Raw genomic sequence first — 19,272 nt, forward strand, 5'->3', positions numbered from 1 at the left:
AGGATGTGAATTAAGCCTGCTTATGAACTGCAAATTTGCTATAAATATACTATTTTCAGCTTTTAATTTCAATAAAATTTTTCATGCAATTTCCATAACACTTCATGTTGATTTTTTGGCAGTTTTACTCCATCTGAACTACGTTTAACTGACATACTTAATCTTCAGAGTGCAATTAGCTACATGCTGATGATGTGTGGGAAAAGTTAAACAAGTAAAACCCCATTTCCCTAACGATGCCAGCTTAACCTGATAGTGCATGAGCACAAAGCTCAAATGTGGCATGCTAAAATATGAAGATAGCCCACAGACCACTTTTAAATTGCAATATCTTTCCGTGTGAGATCTCTCTTCATTTTTAAACTTCCCAGAAACTGGTGACTCAAATAATGAGGTACTTTCCACAGCAGGATAGAGAATAGTGCTCTCAAGCCTGTATGAGGTAGCCTGAAAAGTGCCCGCTCCTAAACTATACAGAAATGGCCAATAAATAAATACGAAACCCACAAACTAATTGCTAAATCTGCACATTCAGCAGCATATAAGAAAATCCTCAGGCTCAGCAGTGCAGTATCAGGTGATGGTTCCTGATGTCAAATCTCCACTGGAAAAGGAGTGCATATTTCGCCTCTGCACTTTTCTCTGCAAACTGTGACTGAGAAAATATTAATTTCTTCCCATTAAGGACAACCCCTGTTGTTTTTATAGCCCACCACTGAAACATACACTCGATGTACAAATCTTGAGATAACCCTCACGTTGCAACTTTTAACAAATACAAAACGTGTAATGGGGGATAATGAATCAGTTGATCAAAAATACCTCCTATCATCTATGTGCTGGGAGCAGAATTTCTGCTGACAGGGCTTTGTGACAAGTGGGATTCCTAAATAGATTGCATGGCATGTTGAGGCCATAACTCATTCACATTACTGTAGCAGGAGCAATTTTCATGGGCTCTCAGAGACAAAAGGCGATGACTCTTTCTACCAGCGTGCTATTCCCCTCATATATATCTGAGCTCAAAGGCCCTTGGCTAATACAGATGGCTTTGGTACAGATCATTTGTGCCCTTGGTTATAAAGTGAAAGGGTATTTTATATCTGTATTAAAACACCTTAGACTGCCATGTGTGGCATTGAACTACCTTGACATTATTTCTGAAGCTATTTTTATATAATGAAATAATTCAGTGCATGACAAACAAACTTCTATCAGTGTCAGATCCATCCCTGCTTGTAGTGACATTTTTTCAGTCCTCCTACACCACCACCACCACCACCCCCATGATCACAAATGCTACACGGTATTCAGATGCCACACAACGGTACAGGGCTACAAAGGTGGACAGTCAGAGATGAATGACTCCAGGAATGCACAGCGGTCTCCAAATTCTCTGGCTAGCTGGAAAGTTATCTCATAAACAGACAGACCCCTTTGATTGGTTCAATAAAGTGATTGCACTGAATGAAAAAGAATTCTTTAGCACACAAATCCTGGTATTAACATGAACCGAGATAAGGTGGAAAAAAAAGAGGAGATAGAGTCCCTCTGTAGTCAATCCACCGGACTTAGAGGACAGAGCGAGAGAAATGATCATACAAAATATGTAGTCTTGTCGAGTCGTCTGGGCGTCTAAGAAGATTTCCAAGAAACAAACTGCCACAAGGGACTCTGCTGCTGTGTACTGTAATCCTCTTTGAAAGTAGAATTCATTCAGCTCCTCTTAGGTTTTTTAACCATGGAATTGGCATTGTGGGGAAGCGACGATAAGACATTAAATCCGACTTTTTGAATTAAAAGAGCCATAAAGGTAGAAGGAAGCGGAAAAAAATGTCAATAAAGTTTCCCCACCCTAAAAGAACATTCTAGAACAACATGTGCCGTGCCCTTCACATTAAGGAAGCATTTAACGTTACAGTGTTCTGCATCTGCTCTCTCACTCTCTACCCATGGAAAAGAAACATGCTTGAGCAAAATGATGCAACGTTATCTTATCCAACTTGGGTGAAAATCCTGCCAAACAGAACGAAACCTTGTGGCTGTACTAGTGTTTGATTGGAACTTGCCGTAGGCTGCCTCTCGAAAGGTCAAGCGTATCAGTGCGTAGTGTTGAGGATGTGGGCAGCGACATACAGACTCAAATCCTGGAATATGAACCAGGAATTACATGCCCCCCCAGCATGCTGTCCTGAAATAACACGATTTTGATACAGTTTCGATGTAAATCTGGTGATTATCAGTGAGTTACTGTAAAAGACTCATGTTGTTGTTTCTATGGATACAGAATATCTTGCATAATACATTTCTCAATCAAAGTATCACTCTCAATTACAATTTCAGCTTGTGCTGATAAAGCTTTAATGAGACATAACCTATCAGTTTGACAGGATCCTTAAATTGATTTCTGTATTTTGTAGCAATATGTTGCAACTCCGTGGCAACTCAGTTCAATGCTCTACCGGTGCATAATACGGATGCGTTCATTTTGGAAGCCCTATTACTTTTTGATTTGTTGTGTTACTGTCTGACAATGGGAGGATTATACCTCAGTCGAGATCATTTTCAGAAAGTATTATTAACGCAAAGCCAATTTAGTCCGATGCTGTTAAAGAGATTTTAAATGCCACTGCATATCATGGAAACAATAGCACACAAATGGGCATTACCTGACATTACCTATCAGAGGAACTATTTTATTGAACAAACACTGAATTGGTCACAGCTCTCCTCTACGAGCCAGTCCACCCCTTCAGGCCAGTCACCGCTTCAGAAAGCTGCTGACTCTAGAATGGACAAAATCACCTAAAGCTTTTTTAAAATAGTGTGTTTGGTTTGAACCTGAAGATCTTCCCTTTTTGATTCTTGCCATTGCTAATCTCCAGCGGCACCCCGAGGTGTGTGTGTGTGTGCGTGTGTGTGAGAGAGAGTGTGCCTGTCTGCCTGTGCATGTCCGTCTCTCTGTGTGTGTGTGTGTGTGTGTGTGTATGTGTGTGTGTGTGTGTGTGTGTGTGTGTGTGTGTATGTGTGTGAGTGTGTTTGTGTGAGAGAGAGAGTGTGTGTGTGTGTGTGTGTGTCAGATTCTTCTTTGCTTTCATATCTGAACTGCCCAGAAATTGAAAAGTTAATTAATACCTCTCCGTGCATATAAATAGTGGGACATGGGCAAAATGCAAAACGACTCAACCTCCCCATGATGCCCTGCAGCAAAGACCATGACATGAATCTCCTCAGAGGCTGCTTCTCTGCCTGTGGCGGGGAACCCCTGGGAGTGCAACAGGTCACTGCCTCTAGGCTGGAAAAAAGCTTTTTACCTCAGCACTGGCTGGATCCCATGTCAGAAAGTAGAGCTTGTATTATCGGAAATCAACTCATGGCCTGAAGTCTACGGTAGTCTCTTATACTACATAGCACACATGCATTGATAAATTAATACATGATGTTACAGATCGAGCAATGCTTGCAGTGCATCGGGTGAGAATACTTTGAGGCTGGTGATTCAACTGGAAGCCTCTATTTTAAGCTGAATTCAGCGATGTTGTTTGCTCAAGTGCGCATCCCACAAGTTATTGATTTGAAAATGTGGAGCCCTGCTGTGCAATTCCACACATTTCTAATGTTGCAACTAGGCCTATAACATCATGTGCTCTAAAATACAGATATAGCTACTAGGATCTTCTGTGAAATTATATATATAAGTATTGCATTTTAAGTCTACTTGCAGAATCAATTTCCTTGCAAAAATATTTATTTATTTATGGCTTTTACCAAGTGTTTTGGAGAAAAAAACGTCAAAAACCTTTCTTAAAGTTTCTTACTTTACTGCACTTTTACAAAACTTCACTGTATTTCATAAGATAACTTTAATAATCAAACACCTTCTCCCCTGAGTGTTATGGGTTCAATATCTTTTGCCAGGCGAATGTTTGCTTTGTCTATGAAGAGGAGAGAAAGGCTTTATTGCCTGCATTACCTGTACCTGTAAAGGCAATGGGAACCAGTCATACCACGGGAGAGTTACCAGTCACGGCGTTAGCTTCCTCCAGTAGATGAGGCACAGTGTAGGAGTATGTCACAATGATATAATATGGAGATAAAATCAAATAACACCCACACCAGGAACATAATGCACATGAGAGTGTGTTATGATCTGTACAGAAACTCTGAAAATGTGCACACTCATTCACGCCAGAGTTCGCTGCAGGGTCTAAAAAACATTATCCAGTTTTAGTGGACTCTTTTTTTTTTTTTTACTGCGGGAAAAAGCCTACGTAAACAGCCCCATTCCACTGACAAAAAGTAAACATTTTAAGGAAATTTACAGCTCTTCAGGATGTGATACAAAAGCAATTAAGGTCTGTGAAATTGGTAGACATAAAAAAGTCCTCAGCACATGCCTTGCAGCTGATATAAAGGCAATGCATCTATATTTTACTACCCCTCTCATTCAGCCTTATGTCTCATTCAGGGCAGGCGGTCCTGGGTCAGGCTGGAGCGGTGGCGACAGCCCCGTAAATTACCAGGGTATTTAACATAAAACAAACAAGCCCCCTTGATGGCCATCAGCTCTTTTCTACATTCAGAGTGGAGAATTCAAACTCAGTCTCTAAAACGCTGATCTCTCTGGGGACACTAATACCAAAACTTTACAGTTAAATTATGTAAAAAAGCAAACTCATTTTCAAGGGATTATTAAAGGTATCATAAATGTGTTTGTCAAACATGAAATGCTTATACAGTGTTTCCCTTACTACTGTGCACTTCACATTATCAACAAAAGAAACAACTGAAATAAAGTATCAGCCCTTAAGTTACAGTAAAAATAGTCAATTTAAAATACACTATAATTAATTTCTCAAACCACTGACCACAACTAGATTGGCCCATGAATTCAGACATAATGAAGAACTGGTTTTGTATCTGAAAGATTAATAGACAGTAAGAAAACATTAGTGCTCATTAATACACATTAGATGATGTTGTATGGCTTCAGGATTGAAATCGATTGAATATGCGAGTACATTTAAATAGCCTACTTTGTGTGCTTTTGCCCATGTTAATGTACTTGGGGCAAAAGTGGTATTCATGGGTTTCATCAGGTCCCTTTCCACAGGTGTATTAATCAAGCACTCAGCATTGATAATCAAGAAGCTTGATTTCATACACCTGTGGAAAGGGACGGGATGAAACCCATGAATAGGGACAGCATTGTATATTTGAACACAATCTAGATTCATCCCTACGTCTCCCCTCCTTTCTTATCAGCATTTTCTACTTCTAAGATGCTGTTTGAGGCCATGCTGTATACTCTTGGTGTAGCCATGGCCATTCTTGCAGCACATGTAGCCTTCATGAGACAGTCTAGAGATAGTGAGTTGAGCGTTCTTTTCTGTCGGGTATATAGAGTTCAGACTTTCAGCTCTGGCTCGAGTAAAACCCACACAGTCCTCAGGTGTCCAGTGTTTGGACGTTCCCTTCAAACTTGAAAGGTCCAGACAAGTCCAGCTGGGCCTCAAAGCCCCTGACAGCTGACGCCAGAGATACAACAGCATATTCTGTTTGTTGCTTACCTTAATGACCTTGCTGAGAGGCTGGGTAGGGTCCACTTCAGTCAACTCTGGAGAAGCCGAGACATCATCACTGCAAAAGCAAACGCAAACAGATTTCTCTAGGTAAACAACTGATGTCTGTGCAATTACCAGTACCTCCATTACTTTTCCGTTATACATCTGGCCCCCAATGCAAGGACATAGTGGGGAGGGTTCTTTATGTACTGTCTTCGGAGATGCTACTACAGGTCGCGGACCTATTGATTCCACTAACGCAGCCTTCAGTTGGATATACACAGTAATTACAACTTTATTGCCAGTACATAAAATTAAGAGGATGTTTCTCCTTTTACACAGAGATAAATGTTAAAGTGTTTTGAAGTTCACCTAGAGTTTGTTCAGCTGTTAAATACATTAATCACAAAGACTACTACCATTCTCACAAAGACTACCACTGGTACTGTCTGCTTATATCAAATTTGCAATACACATCCTACACAAAGAGTCAAACATGTCTTTAGCTTAATAATGTAACATACAAAAAATATGTATCTCAGTATAAAATCTAAAACACTACACATACTAGACGATATATGTTATTACTATTTAAGTAAATGAAGATAGTATTTATTTCGAAATAACACTGTATTAAACTAGCTGTACTTCTATTACCCAAGACAGCTTGACTGCTCAAGCTGTGATCCAGACTGCTGAAATGTCAACGAGCGGATTTGTGCTGTGAAGGATACCAAAATAACATGTGTGAATTATTTGCAATGAGTTTGAGGGATTATTTTGATGCTGAACAACAGCATGTAATCTACTGGTCCACAGGGATGGAAGCTCAGAATGAACAGTATCGCAACACTCTGAAGCAATAGCCAGATGCCCAGAAAAAGCCAAGTCTGTGAAAAAAAGCACACATTTTGGAAGGCAGAAGTTGCCCAGATTGTAAGCTGCCCCTTTGGAATACTGCAGTTCTTGATCCTCTTATTTACGGAGTTTAGCTGTAATGGTTTTAATTTCAGCCCTGACAAGTGTGAAGGAAGAAGATACCCGGTGTCATCGACGTCCCTCCGGGCACCATTGTATCAAGTTGTTATTGTATCACTTATCTGCTGGGTGCACAATATACACAGGACTGACGGAGCAACTCTATGGTCAGCCCAACACCCTGGTGTCATTTCAGTTCAGCAATTTTCTTTGGGCCTGCTCTAATATGCCTGGGATCAACACTAAATTATCGCAGGTTCATGCCTTGATACTATGTAATCTCTGATTTGTGTGTTTTATAATGGCGGCTACGGCTTAATGGCAGTTCGATGGGTCCCTGAGGGGCCAATTTGACAGGCGCAACCTATCAAGCGTCAGCGGTGATATACTGACAACCTCAATTGGCTGAGCCTGATATACGAGACAGATGTTGTTGTAAAATATCCTCTATTTTCAGGGTTCTGACATCCGCCGGCCTCCGCGGGACCGGTGGAGGTTTTTATAAGGCATCGTTCCTCCTCCCCATCACTGACATCTGACCTTCCTTTTGTTTTCATAGGTTGGCCCTGAGCACCTATTCCAGAATGAGCACGCACAGTTCCGACGAGTTTTTCCAAGCCACAAATCACGCGGAGCAGACCTTCCGCAAAATGGAGACCTACCTGCAGCACAAGCAGCTGTGCGATGTCCTGCTGATCGCCGGGGACCACAAGATCCCTGCCCACAGGTCAGCTGGGTCATCAATGCAAACAAATGTGGACAGCGTCTACGATCTGATAGACTTATCACAGCTACCCCATATGTTTGACATACTGTAAACATACATATAATATATATTATGAGCTTTTCAGAGGAAAGAAAGAACGGGATACAAACACTGATGTACAGTATAGTGATTACATGATCTGTCTTTCAAAGACAGGTCGGATGATTATTTTTAAAAATCTGATCTGTTTCAAATGACTTCGCGTGCGATGTAACAGATTTTTAATTTTATAGTTCTCAGCATAATTGAAAAACTTATTAGTTCCCTTCTGTGGCTGTGAACCTCAGGCCCCTTTCAGCAGCAGTGTATACTGAAACCTTAAATATGAGGAATCTGAAATACAGCGTGTAAAATAAACTAGGCTGACTTTATTGAACGTGCTCATTCTGTCAGCAGATGTTCTTCATCATTCAAGAAATGTTGAACATACTGCAGCAGGAGCACAGCTGGCACCAAATGTACAACATTATACTCTAGGCCTCAATGTTGTTTTTCTTGTCATTGCAGACTCGTTCTAAGTGCCGTCTCTGACTATTTTGCGGCCATGTTCACCAATGATGTAAGGGAGGCGAAACAAGAGGAGATCAAAATGGAGGGCGTTGATCCAGAGGCTCTGCGATCGCTGGTTCATTTTGCATACACTGGTGAGCCTTCTCGTGATACTTTTAACTTTTATGGTCCGGGGGAGTTAAACAGAATTATCCTCTTGAGGAATATTTGCTTTTATATGCTAACAAGCCCATGAATTCGTCTGAAAGGGAGCAAGAGTCCAATCTTTTAATCACAATTTTGGCAAGTTTTTTTTTTCCCAAGGTGCAGCATGATTATAGACAGAGAGAATGGGAAATGACATTATCTTTTTATTTCAGATCTATCTGTATTTCTCTTCACCCTCTCTGTCTTCATTCACTCGCATTCATCAAAGGTGCTACTCTAACTCTAAGTCTGCAATGAATATAAAATATTCTAATCTCTTGATTTACCTTATTTTTGGCTTGTATAAGATTCCTTAAATTGTGGCAGGTTGGGTGCACGTTCATCCCCTTACACACAGACACATGCCAAGAGGCAGCTCATTCACCCACAGTGGCAGCCATTTTTAGTTACATCCTGTTTTCTTTTGTGCTGAAGGCGAAAGCACTGTAGCGCACCCATCCTTCCGATGAACCACAGTTCCAAAATTATCCATGGGAGAGGTGCACGGAGAAAACAAAAACAAAAAACAATAACGCTAAATTATCGCTCTTCATTCAACAGGGGTCCTGGAGCTGAAGGAGGAGACCATCGAGAGCCTACTGGCTGCTGCGTGCCTTCTGCAGCTCTCGCAAGTGATTGAAGTTTGCTGTAACTTCCTGATGAAACAACTCCACCCATCTAACTGCCTGGGAATCCGCTCGTTTGCTGATGCGCAGGGCTGCATGGACCTGCTCAACGTTGCCCATAATTACACAATGGTAGGGCCTCAGCAAACTCATTGTGCACTCACAGCAAACACTACTAGAGGCTCCGGATGGAGGCATCTAATCCGTCCACACAGAGTCTAATGGCGGAACGATTTCCACTTCAAACTGCCACTAATCATATGGCCTCAGTGCCTTTATTACTTGGAAATAGGCAGAGAACCATTGAGTGGAGGCCAATTAGTTTGATAAGCAATTTAATCCATCAATCCACTCTCATGACTGGAATTATTGACAGGGAGCCTGAGAGGCAGAGATAAAATGGCAGTTATTATCGTCATAGCATGGCATGCCATTGATTCCAGGATGTTTTTGACCATCTTCAGCGTGAGAACACCTAAGCGCAGCTTTCATGAAAGGCCTGAGCTACGTGTTTGATATTCTTCAGGGGGGATCTCGATCCGCAGCCCAGCGTTGCAGGATGACATATCTACCCTGGTGCGGAAACAACTTAGGGAGATGGCTGTTATCTCCTAAAGGACATCTGCAGAGGCTGTTTACATAGGGCTTCCCAGAGAGCCCAGGGGCTAATCTAATCACAGAGCACAAGCAGGATGACTTCCTGTTCAATCGCCTCCATAATGAACGTGGGGAGAACAGGGCTTCCTCGGCCACAGTCCACTGGGCGCAGGCAGAAAAAGTTCCATTTTGATAAGCATATTTTCCAGCGCTTTCTCGCCCCGGCCTCTGATGGTGACATCCTGCTCCTCGTGTGAAGCCATCACTGTGCCAATTACCCAGGCTGTGCCTCGTAGCGGCGATGTTGTAGGTAGCAGTGGCCTCGGATGACTGACAAAAACAGGAGTATCACAGAAGAAAAAGCTTTTTTTGAACAAATCTTGTTATCTGCTGCCATGCAGTGAGGATAAACGCGGTATTAATATCTTCAGTACACAAACGCATCAACCCATTTAATGCTACCCAGATATATAACGCAGGGGCGCGTCGCTGGATTAATTCGTATTTTTGTATTTACTTGGAGCTGGATTAAAGGTGAAACCATACAAAAACACTCTGCCTTTTATATCATCAAACCCCCTAGTCAGCAGGTCTCCGTTGATATAGGTTACTACCTCCTAAGCTCCTTCTTACTGCTGACATTTAAAGCCCCCAGTTATAACATTTACCTCCAAGTGGCTTTTAAGCGATTGTTTCTCGTCGGGTAAGGTTATGATATTCAATTAATTTTTTGGGGTGCATATGGAAGTAATGGCAATAATGGATTGGTACCAATGTCAAGCACCACTGGTGACAGAAGTGGAATCTACTCTAAGCAATGATTGGGGGGAAAAAAGATCAATAAACAGGACTCATTTCATTACATCTCCAGTACGCTTTGAAAAGCATGATCACAAGATGTCGGAGGTGCTCCCATTCTGTAGCTGATTGATGATCAATGGGATGCTTGTGTTTTTAAGTGACACGGACGTATCCTTGGGCCTCTCAGGGCATGGCGACACAGAGGTCCTTGCAATAAGCCCTGTTCACTGGGGCTCAGAGGAACAACGGCTGGAAAGATTTGCTTGATCCTCGCGATATCTTTTATCTGGAATGAAGCCATTATATCAGTAGGCCATCTCCGATGTCCTTGAGGAAGTGATCAAGCAAATCACTGCAGCCCTGCCAGCAGGGGGTCTGAGGCAGTACCAACAGGGTGCAATGCAAGGCTCCCTACCACACTCGATTCACAACCTTCATTCACACTAACTCAGGCTTTTGTCTCGCAGACCCGACCGAGTTCAGTACATTATTAAAACACCACTATTACATTACATTACATTACATTACTAAAACACTACTAAAACACCAGGGGAAAAGAAAGCATTTCGAGCTGTTACAAATGCCTGACCCTCTCTATAATGTAGATCTTATTACCACATTTTGATCAAAATGCAGGTTAAAATTAAACATAAATGAAGAGTTTTATTCCAAAACGCTATATATCCATTTTTAAAAACATTAAAAAGTCATGCTATTTAATTGTGTATTTCAGGAAATATCAATCAAATTACTTTTTTGATTGATTGAGTAGATTGAGTATTGAAGATAAATCAAATATCAATATCCAAAAACATTTCTACTGAAATTACAGGGAAAACAAATTGTAAAAAATATATATATGAAACTTCATTAAAATGGTGGATATAGCATTTTGGTACTAATGTAGTTATGGAGCATATTTGCTCCACAGGCTTCCCCCCCTTAGCTCTGCTCTGCCACTGATCACTCAACACTCTTTCCTCAGGAAAACTTTCTAGAGGTGATCCAGAACCAGGAATTCCTGCTACTTCCTACCATGGAAATAGTGAAGCTCCTGTCCAGTGATGACATCAACGTTCCAGATGAAGAGACGATATTCCAGGCTCTGATGATGTGGGTGCGCCACGACGTGCAGCATCGTCAGCAAGACCTGGGCGTGCTTTTGGCTTACATTCGTCTACCTCTTCTGCCACCTCAGGTCTGCCAAAGACAAATTACATATTACACTTTAATACCTCCACTGAACCATGCACAAGTCAACTGATTTAAGGTAATTGTGTCGGCTTTCAAATAATGTGCTTGCGTTTGCTGTTTCTCTCCGTCAGCTCCTGGCGGACTTGGAAAATAATAAAATGTTTTCGGAAGACCTGGAGTGCCAGAAGCTGCTCATGGAGGCAATGAAGTACCATCTACTGCCCGAGCGGCGGCCAATGCTCCAGAGCCCCAGAACTAAACCGCGCAAGTCCACCGTAGGGGCTCTGTACGCAGTGGGGGGAATGGACTCCACAAAAGGTTAGCGTGGTAGCTAAGGCCATCATTTGAAACTTGGAGCTGTGTTGGTCATTCTCTCTCATTTCCTGTCTTATTCCACACTCCACATAGCCTGGCTAGCGCCTACCACTTCTCAAATGAGACGTGGTCTGGAAACCAGACGTTCATTTTCTCGTATTTGAAAAAATGCCCAGATCCGTTCATTGGGCGCCACGGATGTCTATCAAATGCGTCTGTGCATAGCTCATCATGGTCTTGCTTTCTCCGCTGTTCTGTGATTGGTCGCCAACATCAGGCAAAAATTTGGGTGTTAGTTTCCAGACTGCCTTAGCGGCGTAAATGAAATCACTGCGCAAGGCAGGATGGGAACACCCAGGCTACATTCCACACTGATTTGGACACCTGAATTGCTGCAGTTGTCAAAATGATATGGACACGTGAATTGGACAAATTACTTGTTGTCTTTTGATTACAATTTACACTGGAAGTGTGTTACTTACATACTTTATACTTTGCACTTTTATATGTATCATATACTTAATGTATATGCTTTGGATACATACCTGCATATATTAATAGAAGATAGATGTAGCGTTATGACAGATGTGACATGGGTGATGGAGCTTATTCAACATGTTTGGAAGGAGCGTAAAAGTAAATGACTAGATCTACTGTAGGTGATAGATAGGTAACGTATACTTTATAATGATATTGTAATCTGCAATACTGGAAACTGCAATAATCCAACTTCTGTTTTTGCTCAGGCTCAACTACAATAGAGAAGTATGACCTACGCACCAACACGTGGATTCAGGTTGGCATCATGAACGGGAGACGACTGCAGTTTGGCGTCGCCGTGATTGACAGCAAGCTCTATGTGGTTGGGGGAAGGGACGGCCTCAAGACCTCCAATATGGTGGAGTGCTATAACCCAATCACCAAAGTCTGGTCCACCATGCCTCCCATGTCTACCCACCGGCACGGTCTGGGTATGTTTGTGACCTACTTGTACTTTCTTTGTAGCCTGACTTCTCCTCTTTTTTTCCCACAGCTGACACAGTCATTTATAAGAGTGAGATTTTGTGTTGCGTTTAGGATCCACTGACAAGCTCTCTCCAGAGGCTGTCAAATAAAATTAGTCCAAACAAATGGGTGAAGCCTAGAACGCGACTTGACTCACAATGAAGCGAGAGCCTAGATGCTTACATCTTAGCGCCTGAACAGCAAATTAACCACCTGACCCTAGTTGCCGGCAGAAAACATGTTTCGCCCCAGGTTTCCTCTTTGTTTGTACAGTAGAATACATCCAAGACAATCAATTCGACAAACCATTTTCATTTCTTCTCAGTGGTGGTGTACACAATAAATATCAAGAACAAAAACATTTAGGTCACGACTGCCTGCATGCACAGTTAACCTTGCCTAATTGAAGAGGAGGTTCCCCCGTTGGCTGTGATACGCTCAGATATGATTTATGGAATGAAAAAGAAATGTTTGTTTATTTAAATGATTTATTATTATTTATTAAACGATGTGCCAGAGGCATGTAAATATTATTAAGTGCCTGTCAGTGAACTTGTTGGTTTACAAGACTAAGACTCACCATAATACCGCAATAAAGGCTTCTAAAAGCATCACTGCTGACAAGTCAGACTAAATTAGCTTCCATATAGGGCATTAGGCAGTCTTGTTTTGATCCCCTCTTAAAGGAAACAGTCTGGGAGAACATAAATAACATATGTGCCGATAGACTGAATGCCATTCCAAAAGCTGTGAAATCAAGAGCTACTGGATTCCTCCCACACAGAGCTGGATGTCATATGCGTTGGAAACACAGGGGTATAACACTGGTTTCTCAGCCAGCGCAAAGACAAAATTACACAACGACAGCACAGCCTCTAGAGTGGCCCATCCACTATATGAGGCATTAATACGGCTCATCGCATGTACAGCACAGTGCTGCACAGTGCACAAAACAGCTGTGTTACCAACAAACTGGAAAATGAATAGAAAATGGGTTTTTACGTTGCCTTTAGAGTGCTACACTTTTGAACAGATTTATAGAAGCTGATTGAGTAAGTTGTTAATGAAGTGGTGAGAAAGACGCGGTGACTAAGAGGTATCCATTATAATGCACTATTAGGAAGACGCTGGCTTTCCATGCACTTCTCAAAACAGCTTAACGTCACAGCAGCACAGTCCAATAATTGGTGTTATAAAGAAATGAGCAGTTCAGTGAAGGGAATGATGGATTTGGCTAAATGGAAGAAGAACGGAGAAAATTGAAGTAGTAATACTGAGAGTAGTTTAAGTCTGTATGTGGATTGAAAGTCGTAAAATCACATTTGAAGCTCTTTAACATCTGCACTGCATCAATAATATTGCAGATTATAAAAGATGGATGGTGGACTTGAAACCCTCTCTCTAAATTACATACTCTCCAGACCACTGAGAAGAGAACTGCTGAAATTAAATGCAAATGACAAAGTGTGAAATATCGACAGACTGTCAGAGAATCATTCTTATGAGAGAATCCATAGGAAATGCAACTAATATACAGCAAGAGTCAAAACACTGTACATGCAATAAAGAAAACGGAGATACTGTTCTAGTTTCAACATAATATTTACCAGCCTAATTACAGTATATATCACATTAAAATGTCATTGTGCTGATTTAAAGACATTGCCAATACACCTAGCATTTTCCAGAGCATATATTACACTTGAGAGGCATATCACCATTGGTCTGAAGGCTGCAGATGACCCCACACAATGTAATGTTTCTGCAGTCTGAATAACATGTCAGGATTGCTCCGAAAACCTTTCTTGTGCTGCCAGTTTGGGGTTATTGAAGGTTACACGAGAGAAGGTAGTATATGTTGCAGTTGGTCAAGGAGCTATTTATACATCAAGTAGCAAAAAAAGCAGCATGCCAAGATTTATAGCAGGAGCATAAGGGGGCTCTTCTGCAGAGGAGACAGTAGGATGCAACATGAATACATAATGGAGGGCTCTCACAGCAACCATATTCGGGGGTTGGGGGTTGCAGATTTATTTGGTATTTTAATGTAAGTGGGTGGTCTTTAGTTTCCATTGCTCTGATATTACCCTGGTTTGTATAAACACACTCTGATTGCGCACGACTGTCTCAACGATTCATTTGTAAATACATGAGTGAGAATGTCTTTCTTGTCTCCTACCCTCATTATTACCATCACATCTCCAACCCTCAACTCTAATTTGATTCACCCCTCTATGTGCAAATCCAGCTCGCTCAACCCAGTGACACATAAATGTGTCAGCTGAGATGTATGTGCAGTGTAAATATAATTATGACTTTTCTCTGTCTCTTTTCTTTTCTTCTCTTTTTTTTTTTTTGCCGAGAAGGCATTGCAGTGCTGGAAGGCCCCATGTATGCGGTGGGGGGACATGATGGATGGAGCTATCTGAACACGGTGGAGAGATGGGACCCCCAGGCCAGGCAGTGGAATTATGTGGCCAGCATGTCCACTCCGCGCAGCACAGTGGGCGTCACAGCCCTCAATGGGAAGTAAGTAATTACAGCGCTCACAATTACCGCTGCCACGCGTTATACTTAAGGCCACATTCCACTCGGATATTCAAAGGACGCTTTATGATGAACTCGTGGTGGTCAAATAAGCCAATCTATTTGGTCACTTGGCACAGGGCAGACACTGTGACAACTCCCCAGTACTCAACATGAGCTTTGTCTGAAACTAAAAAAAAAAACCCATCCTCCCATCCTGCACAATGTCGTTATCCTGCTGATTATGATTATAAATCTACCCACCCCCCAGCTTTTTTTATAATGACACTGTCTGTATTAGGTGTCTCATCCAATACATTTTGTTGGCCCCAAATGGCTGCCTGGGAAGGTAATGGGCTCAGAGACCAGTAAGTCTCAAATGTCTTTTACATTAGACCAGTTCTGGAGCAGTATCAGAAAATGATATAAAAAAAAATCCAACTATTTGTTTTTTTATTACTGGGGAAAATGGAGTCCGTTGATACACAGTAGTGAGAGACTGACTGAGCAATTTCCTCTCCATGGCAGGGTCAGGATGTGTCCAGACAACAATTTGCCACCATATAGCCCATTCTAATATCCTAAGAATGGACAGTGGCCTTACTTGCGATGTCTGTGAATTTGGTTAGGCCTATGCTATCATGTGATCACACTGACTTGCTATGTTGTAAGCTAAAACAACTAACTTCAAATAAATTCTGAATTTAAATTTGCAATGTTTAGAATTTCTCGTTTCATTGTACTGTAAGTGTAGTCTGAATAATCTGAAAATCTTTCTCATGTTAGTCTGTTGTTTTTGAGCTTAGCCTACTGTTAAGCACCTGCATTGCTATGTGTGATATGAGCTATTTATTTACCTTGCCTTTCCTTGTCCACAGAGGAGCCTAAAATAACATATCTGTTTGGTCAGTAGCAAGCATGACTGACTTATCCTTGTATTTTTGCAGGTTGTTTGCAGTAGGTGGTCGGGATGGGAGCTCATGCCTTCGGTCAATGGAATGTTTTGATCCCCACACCAACAAGTGGAGTATGTGTGCACCCATGTCCAAGAGGAGAGGCGGTGTAGGTGTGGCCACTTACAACGGTTTCCTGTATGCAGTCGGAGGGCATGACGCACCAGCTTCAAATCATTGCTCTCGCCTTTCTGACTGCGTCGAAAGGTAAACATCAGATCCTGTAACACTCAAAATGCTCTACGGTATGGTATTTCAGGGAAATAATTGTTCAAAGCCAATGGACTGCCAACAGAATATCAATGTCAACACAACAGGCACCTCTGGAGCAGCCTGTAGATTAATCTTCTCCTCAACCGGAGAACTGGCAGGACAACATGGAGGAGTGTGAAATAAACTGCGATTTTTAGGTGTTTGGCGCCATCTACTGGAAAAAAGATTGCACAGCATGATCGTCAATTGTTGGTCCATTTCAGAACCCTGCGATAGCCTGCTATAGCCTACTTTTAGAATGTGGTTGAAAAGGGAATTGCAGTACCCACAAGCTATTGTTCCATAGATAACAAGGGAAGTAAAACAAGTGATGGATATTGTAATAACGAAAAGATAATCAGGCTTAAATAGTAATACAAATAATCAAATCATAATAAATGATTTAGGCCTTATCCTGTTATTTTCAGTCTACCAAGGTGTGAGGGAAAATGATGGTTGACTATCCCTTCCTGTCATGACAGATATGATCCAAAAACAGACACATGGACTACCGTGGCATCTCTCAGTGTTTCCCGGGATGGTGTTGGTGTCTGTCTTCTTGGAGACAGACTGTATGCCGTTGGGGGATATGATGGACAGTCCTACTTAAATACTGTGGAATCCTATGATGCTCAAAACAATGAATGGACAGAGGTAACTCTCACAAATTGGTCCTTTTTCAACGACCATCTGAACATCTGGAAAATGTAGGCTACAGTAGCCTATGTGTTAGTGTACTTGTGCCATTGAAGATCAATTCCATTGGAGTAATATGTGATAAACAACAAAGAATCGACAATTGTCGATCCCTTTATAAGGAGAGAATCTCAGTAACCGAATCTCTAAACCACTTACATTACCTATATTAAAACTGGGGGTGGGATGTGGAGGCTATAGGATTTGTTTGTCATTAATCTTATCTCCTTACCTCTCGTACAGGAGGTCACACTGAAGATTGGAAGGGCTGGAGCTTGTGTTGTGGTTGTGAGATTGCCTTGAGGACTCGTGGTCTTCCTCCTGGGAGACAGCAACTATGGGGAGAAGGACACCGCCATGGACTCTGCTCTGAAAGACAGACACGTGTATGCCTCTCATCAGGCAACGTGTAGACAAGGATACAAGAGTTATACAAATCAAATCAATCCCTTGATTTTTAACACTGATTACAACACAATGCGTCCACTTTGTACAATGAGGATCCAAAAGCCTTGTGTCAGACGGCAGTGACTGATTTCATTGAAGGAAGACACAGTCACTTACCAAAAGGTGAAGAGGGTGCAGCTAAAATGTAAAAGAGAAAAGTCAAAATCTCTCATCTCTAGGAAATCACTTCATAATTACCTCATTGTACATCTTCAAAGGTTTCATTATTCCTGCATTTTAGATGCACACTATAAATCTGTATTTTGAGATAAAAAAAAAAGTACTACTATGTTTACTTCATTTCTAGATGTTTTGTGTACAATGTATTTTAGCCTTTTTAAGAAACACTGTGAATATTTCCAATATTGTGAGCTTGCAACAAAATAACAGCTAGGTTACGCAAAGCACTTGCAAGTAACCATGACATACACAGTTGACATCCTGACGCAGTCTTTGTCTAAAACCCAGATTTAGCACGCATCTCCTGAGTTTATTGTTAATACTATTCCATTTATTTTTTAAAGTAGCTGACAAACACCAAAGTCATTAGCACGCTTTAGGGGTCTTGTCTTGATGTCGATGAAATTTACACAATAGTGAATATGCAACTATATCATATTGATATTTCGCTTTACTGTAAAGATTTTTGAAAGTTTGCCAATGACTGCAACCATGTTCTTCATTTCCAGCCGGTGTTTTGACATTTACAACGGGTTTCTTTTTAGAGCATGCTGCTTTGAGACAGTTTTTATGCTTCTCTGCAATACTTTGAAAATTGCTTTCTATTTTCATATGACTCTAAGGCTGATATGAAGCGATACTTTTGCTGGTAAACTCTTTCTCCCCCTCACCCACTGGCTCTACACTAAAGTTAAGAGGAAAACTACGCGTCTGTTGAAAGGCACAAACGTGCATCAAGAAAACAAGATTCCACAGTGTGATACTGTGAGGTTTAGCTGACCCCACTGCCAGCATCTTATTATGACAGATGAATGTTTGAGCTAAATACCCAATATTTGCAAAGACAATTTATGTCTGTTTGCTTTGACGAAGAACTCTTCTGCACTTGGAGGGGCCTTATTGATGGCTCAGAAATAGAGATCTGTCCAGCCTCGTATTGCGGCGATGGAGTCTTCCATTCTGGGTTTTGAAGATGCTCAAATGATTGGGTGTTATGTCCAGTTATTCTGCAATTTAATGGTAGGGCTTTTACATAATGGTTATTACGATCTGAAGAAGTATTGCAGCCATACAGAAAACATTCTTAAGAAGATGAAGTATTTATAATTGCAAAAGATGTGATGCCTTTAGGAAAGTTTTCAATTGTTTTTCATTATTTTATATAGCATGTGGGCTTACAAATAAACATGTCCATTCTCTTTTCTGAAAATGTTGTCATCATTATGAAAGGACAACTGTTAAAAACAATTATTCTGGATCTGACAACACTGCAAAAAAAAAACTGCTTGTCTAATAAAATCTAATCAAGTGTTTTAATCTTATATCAAGATAAAAAAAAAAAACTAGTTGGTATTGTTTTCAGTACAAAGACACTTGCCTACTGTAGTGCTTTCTTTTGAAATCATTTGAACTAATCTAAGAAAAAATGGTCTTATTTTAAGTCCATTCTTCCTGAAAACAAGTTAAATTATCTGCCAGTGCAGTAAGGATATTTGTCGTAAAACAATCAAATTTATCTGCCAGTGCGGTAAGTAAATTTGTCTTGATAAGACTCCTTAAAATAAATCAAAGTCTTCTTAAATTAAGTGAAATGATCTTTTCAGAGAGCACTAGGTAAGTATATTCATACTTAAAACAATACAAAATAGATTTTTGGTCTTAATATAAGATAATTA

The 19,272-nt window shown here is 41.1% G+C and overlaps 1 protein-coding gene across 1 annotated transcript in view; it reads left to right on the top strand.

The window, feature by feature from the left end:
- Positions 1-18,792, top strand: part of klhl4 (kelch-like family member 4) — a 31,163-nt gene extending 12,371 nt beyond the window's left edge. The window contains exons 3-12 of the mRNA XM_062524857.1: positions 7,102-7,269; positions 7,816-7,952; positions 8,566-8,762; positions 11,014-11,226; positions 11,354-11,540; positions 12,284-12,508; positions 14,909-15,071; positions 16,016-16,228; positions 16,756-16,927; positions 17,213-18,792. Coding sequence (XP_062380841.1) covers positions 7,102-7,269; positions 7,816-7,952; positions 8,566-8,762; positions 11,014-11,226; positions 11,354-11,540; positions 12,284-12,508; positions 14,909-15,071; positions 16,016-16,228; positions 16,756-16,927; positions 17,213-17,272 — 1,735 coding nt within the window. The 3' untranslated portion in view covers positions 17,273-18,792. The remainder of the gene's footprint in view (positions 1-7,101; positions 7,270-7,815; positions 7,953-8,565; positions 8,763-11,013; positions 11,227-11,353; positions 11,541-12,283; positions 12,509-14,908; positions 15,072-16,015; positions 16,229-16,755; positions 16,928-17,212) is intronic.
- The last annotated feature ends 480 nt before the right edge of the window (positions 18,793-19,272 follow it).

This window comes from Sardina pilchardus, chromosome 21 (genome assembly GCF_963854185.1).
Source record: "Sardina pilchardus chromosome 21, fSarPil1.1, whole genome shotgun sequence".
In the NCBI taxonomy this organism is placed as follows: domain Eukaryota; kingdom Metazoa; phylum Chordata; class Actinopteri; order Clupeiformes; family Clupeidae; genus Sardina; species Sardina pilchardus.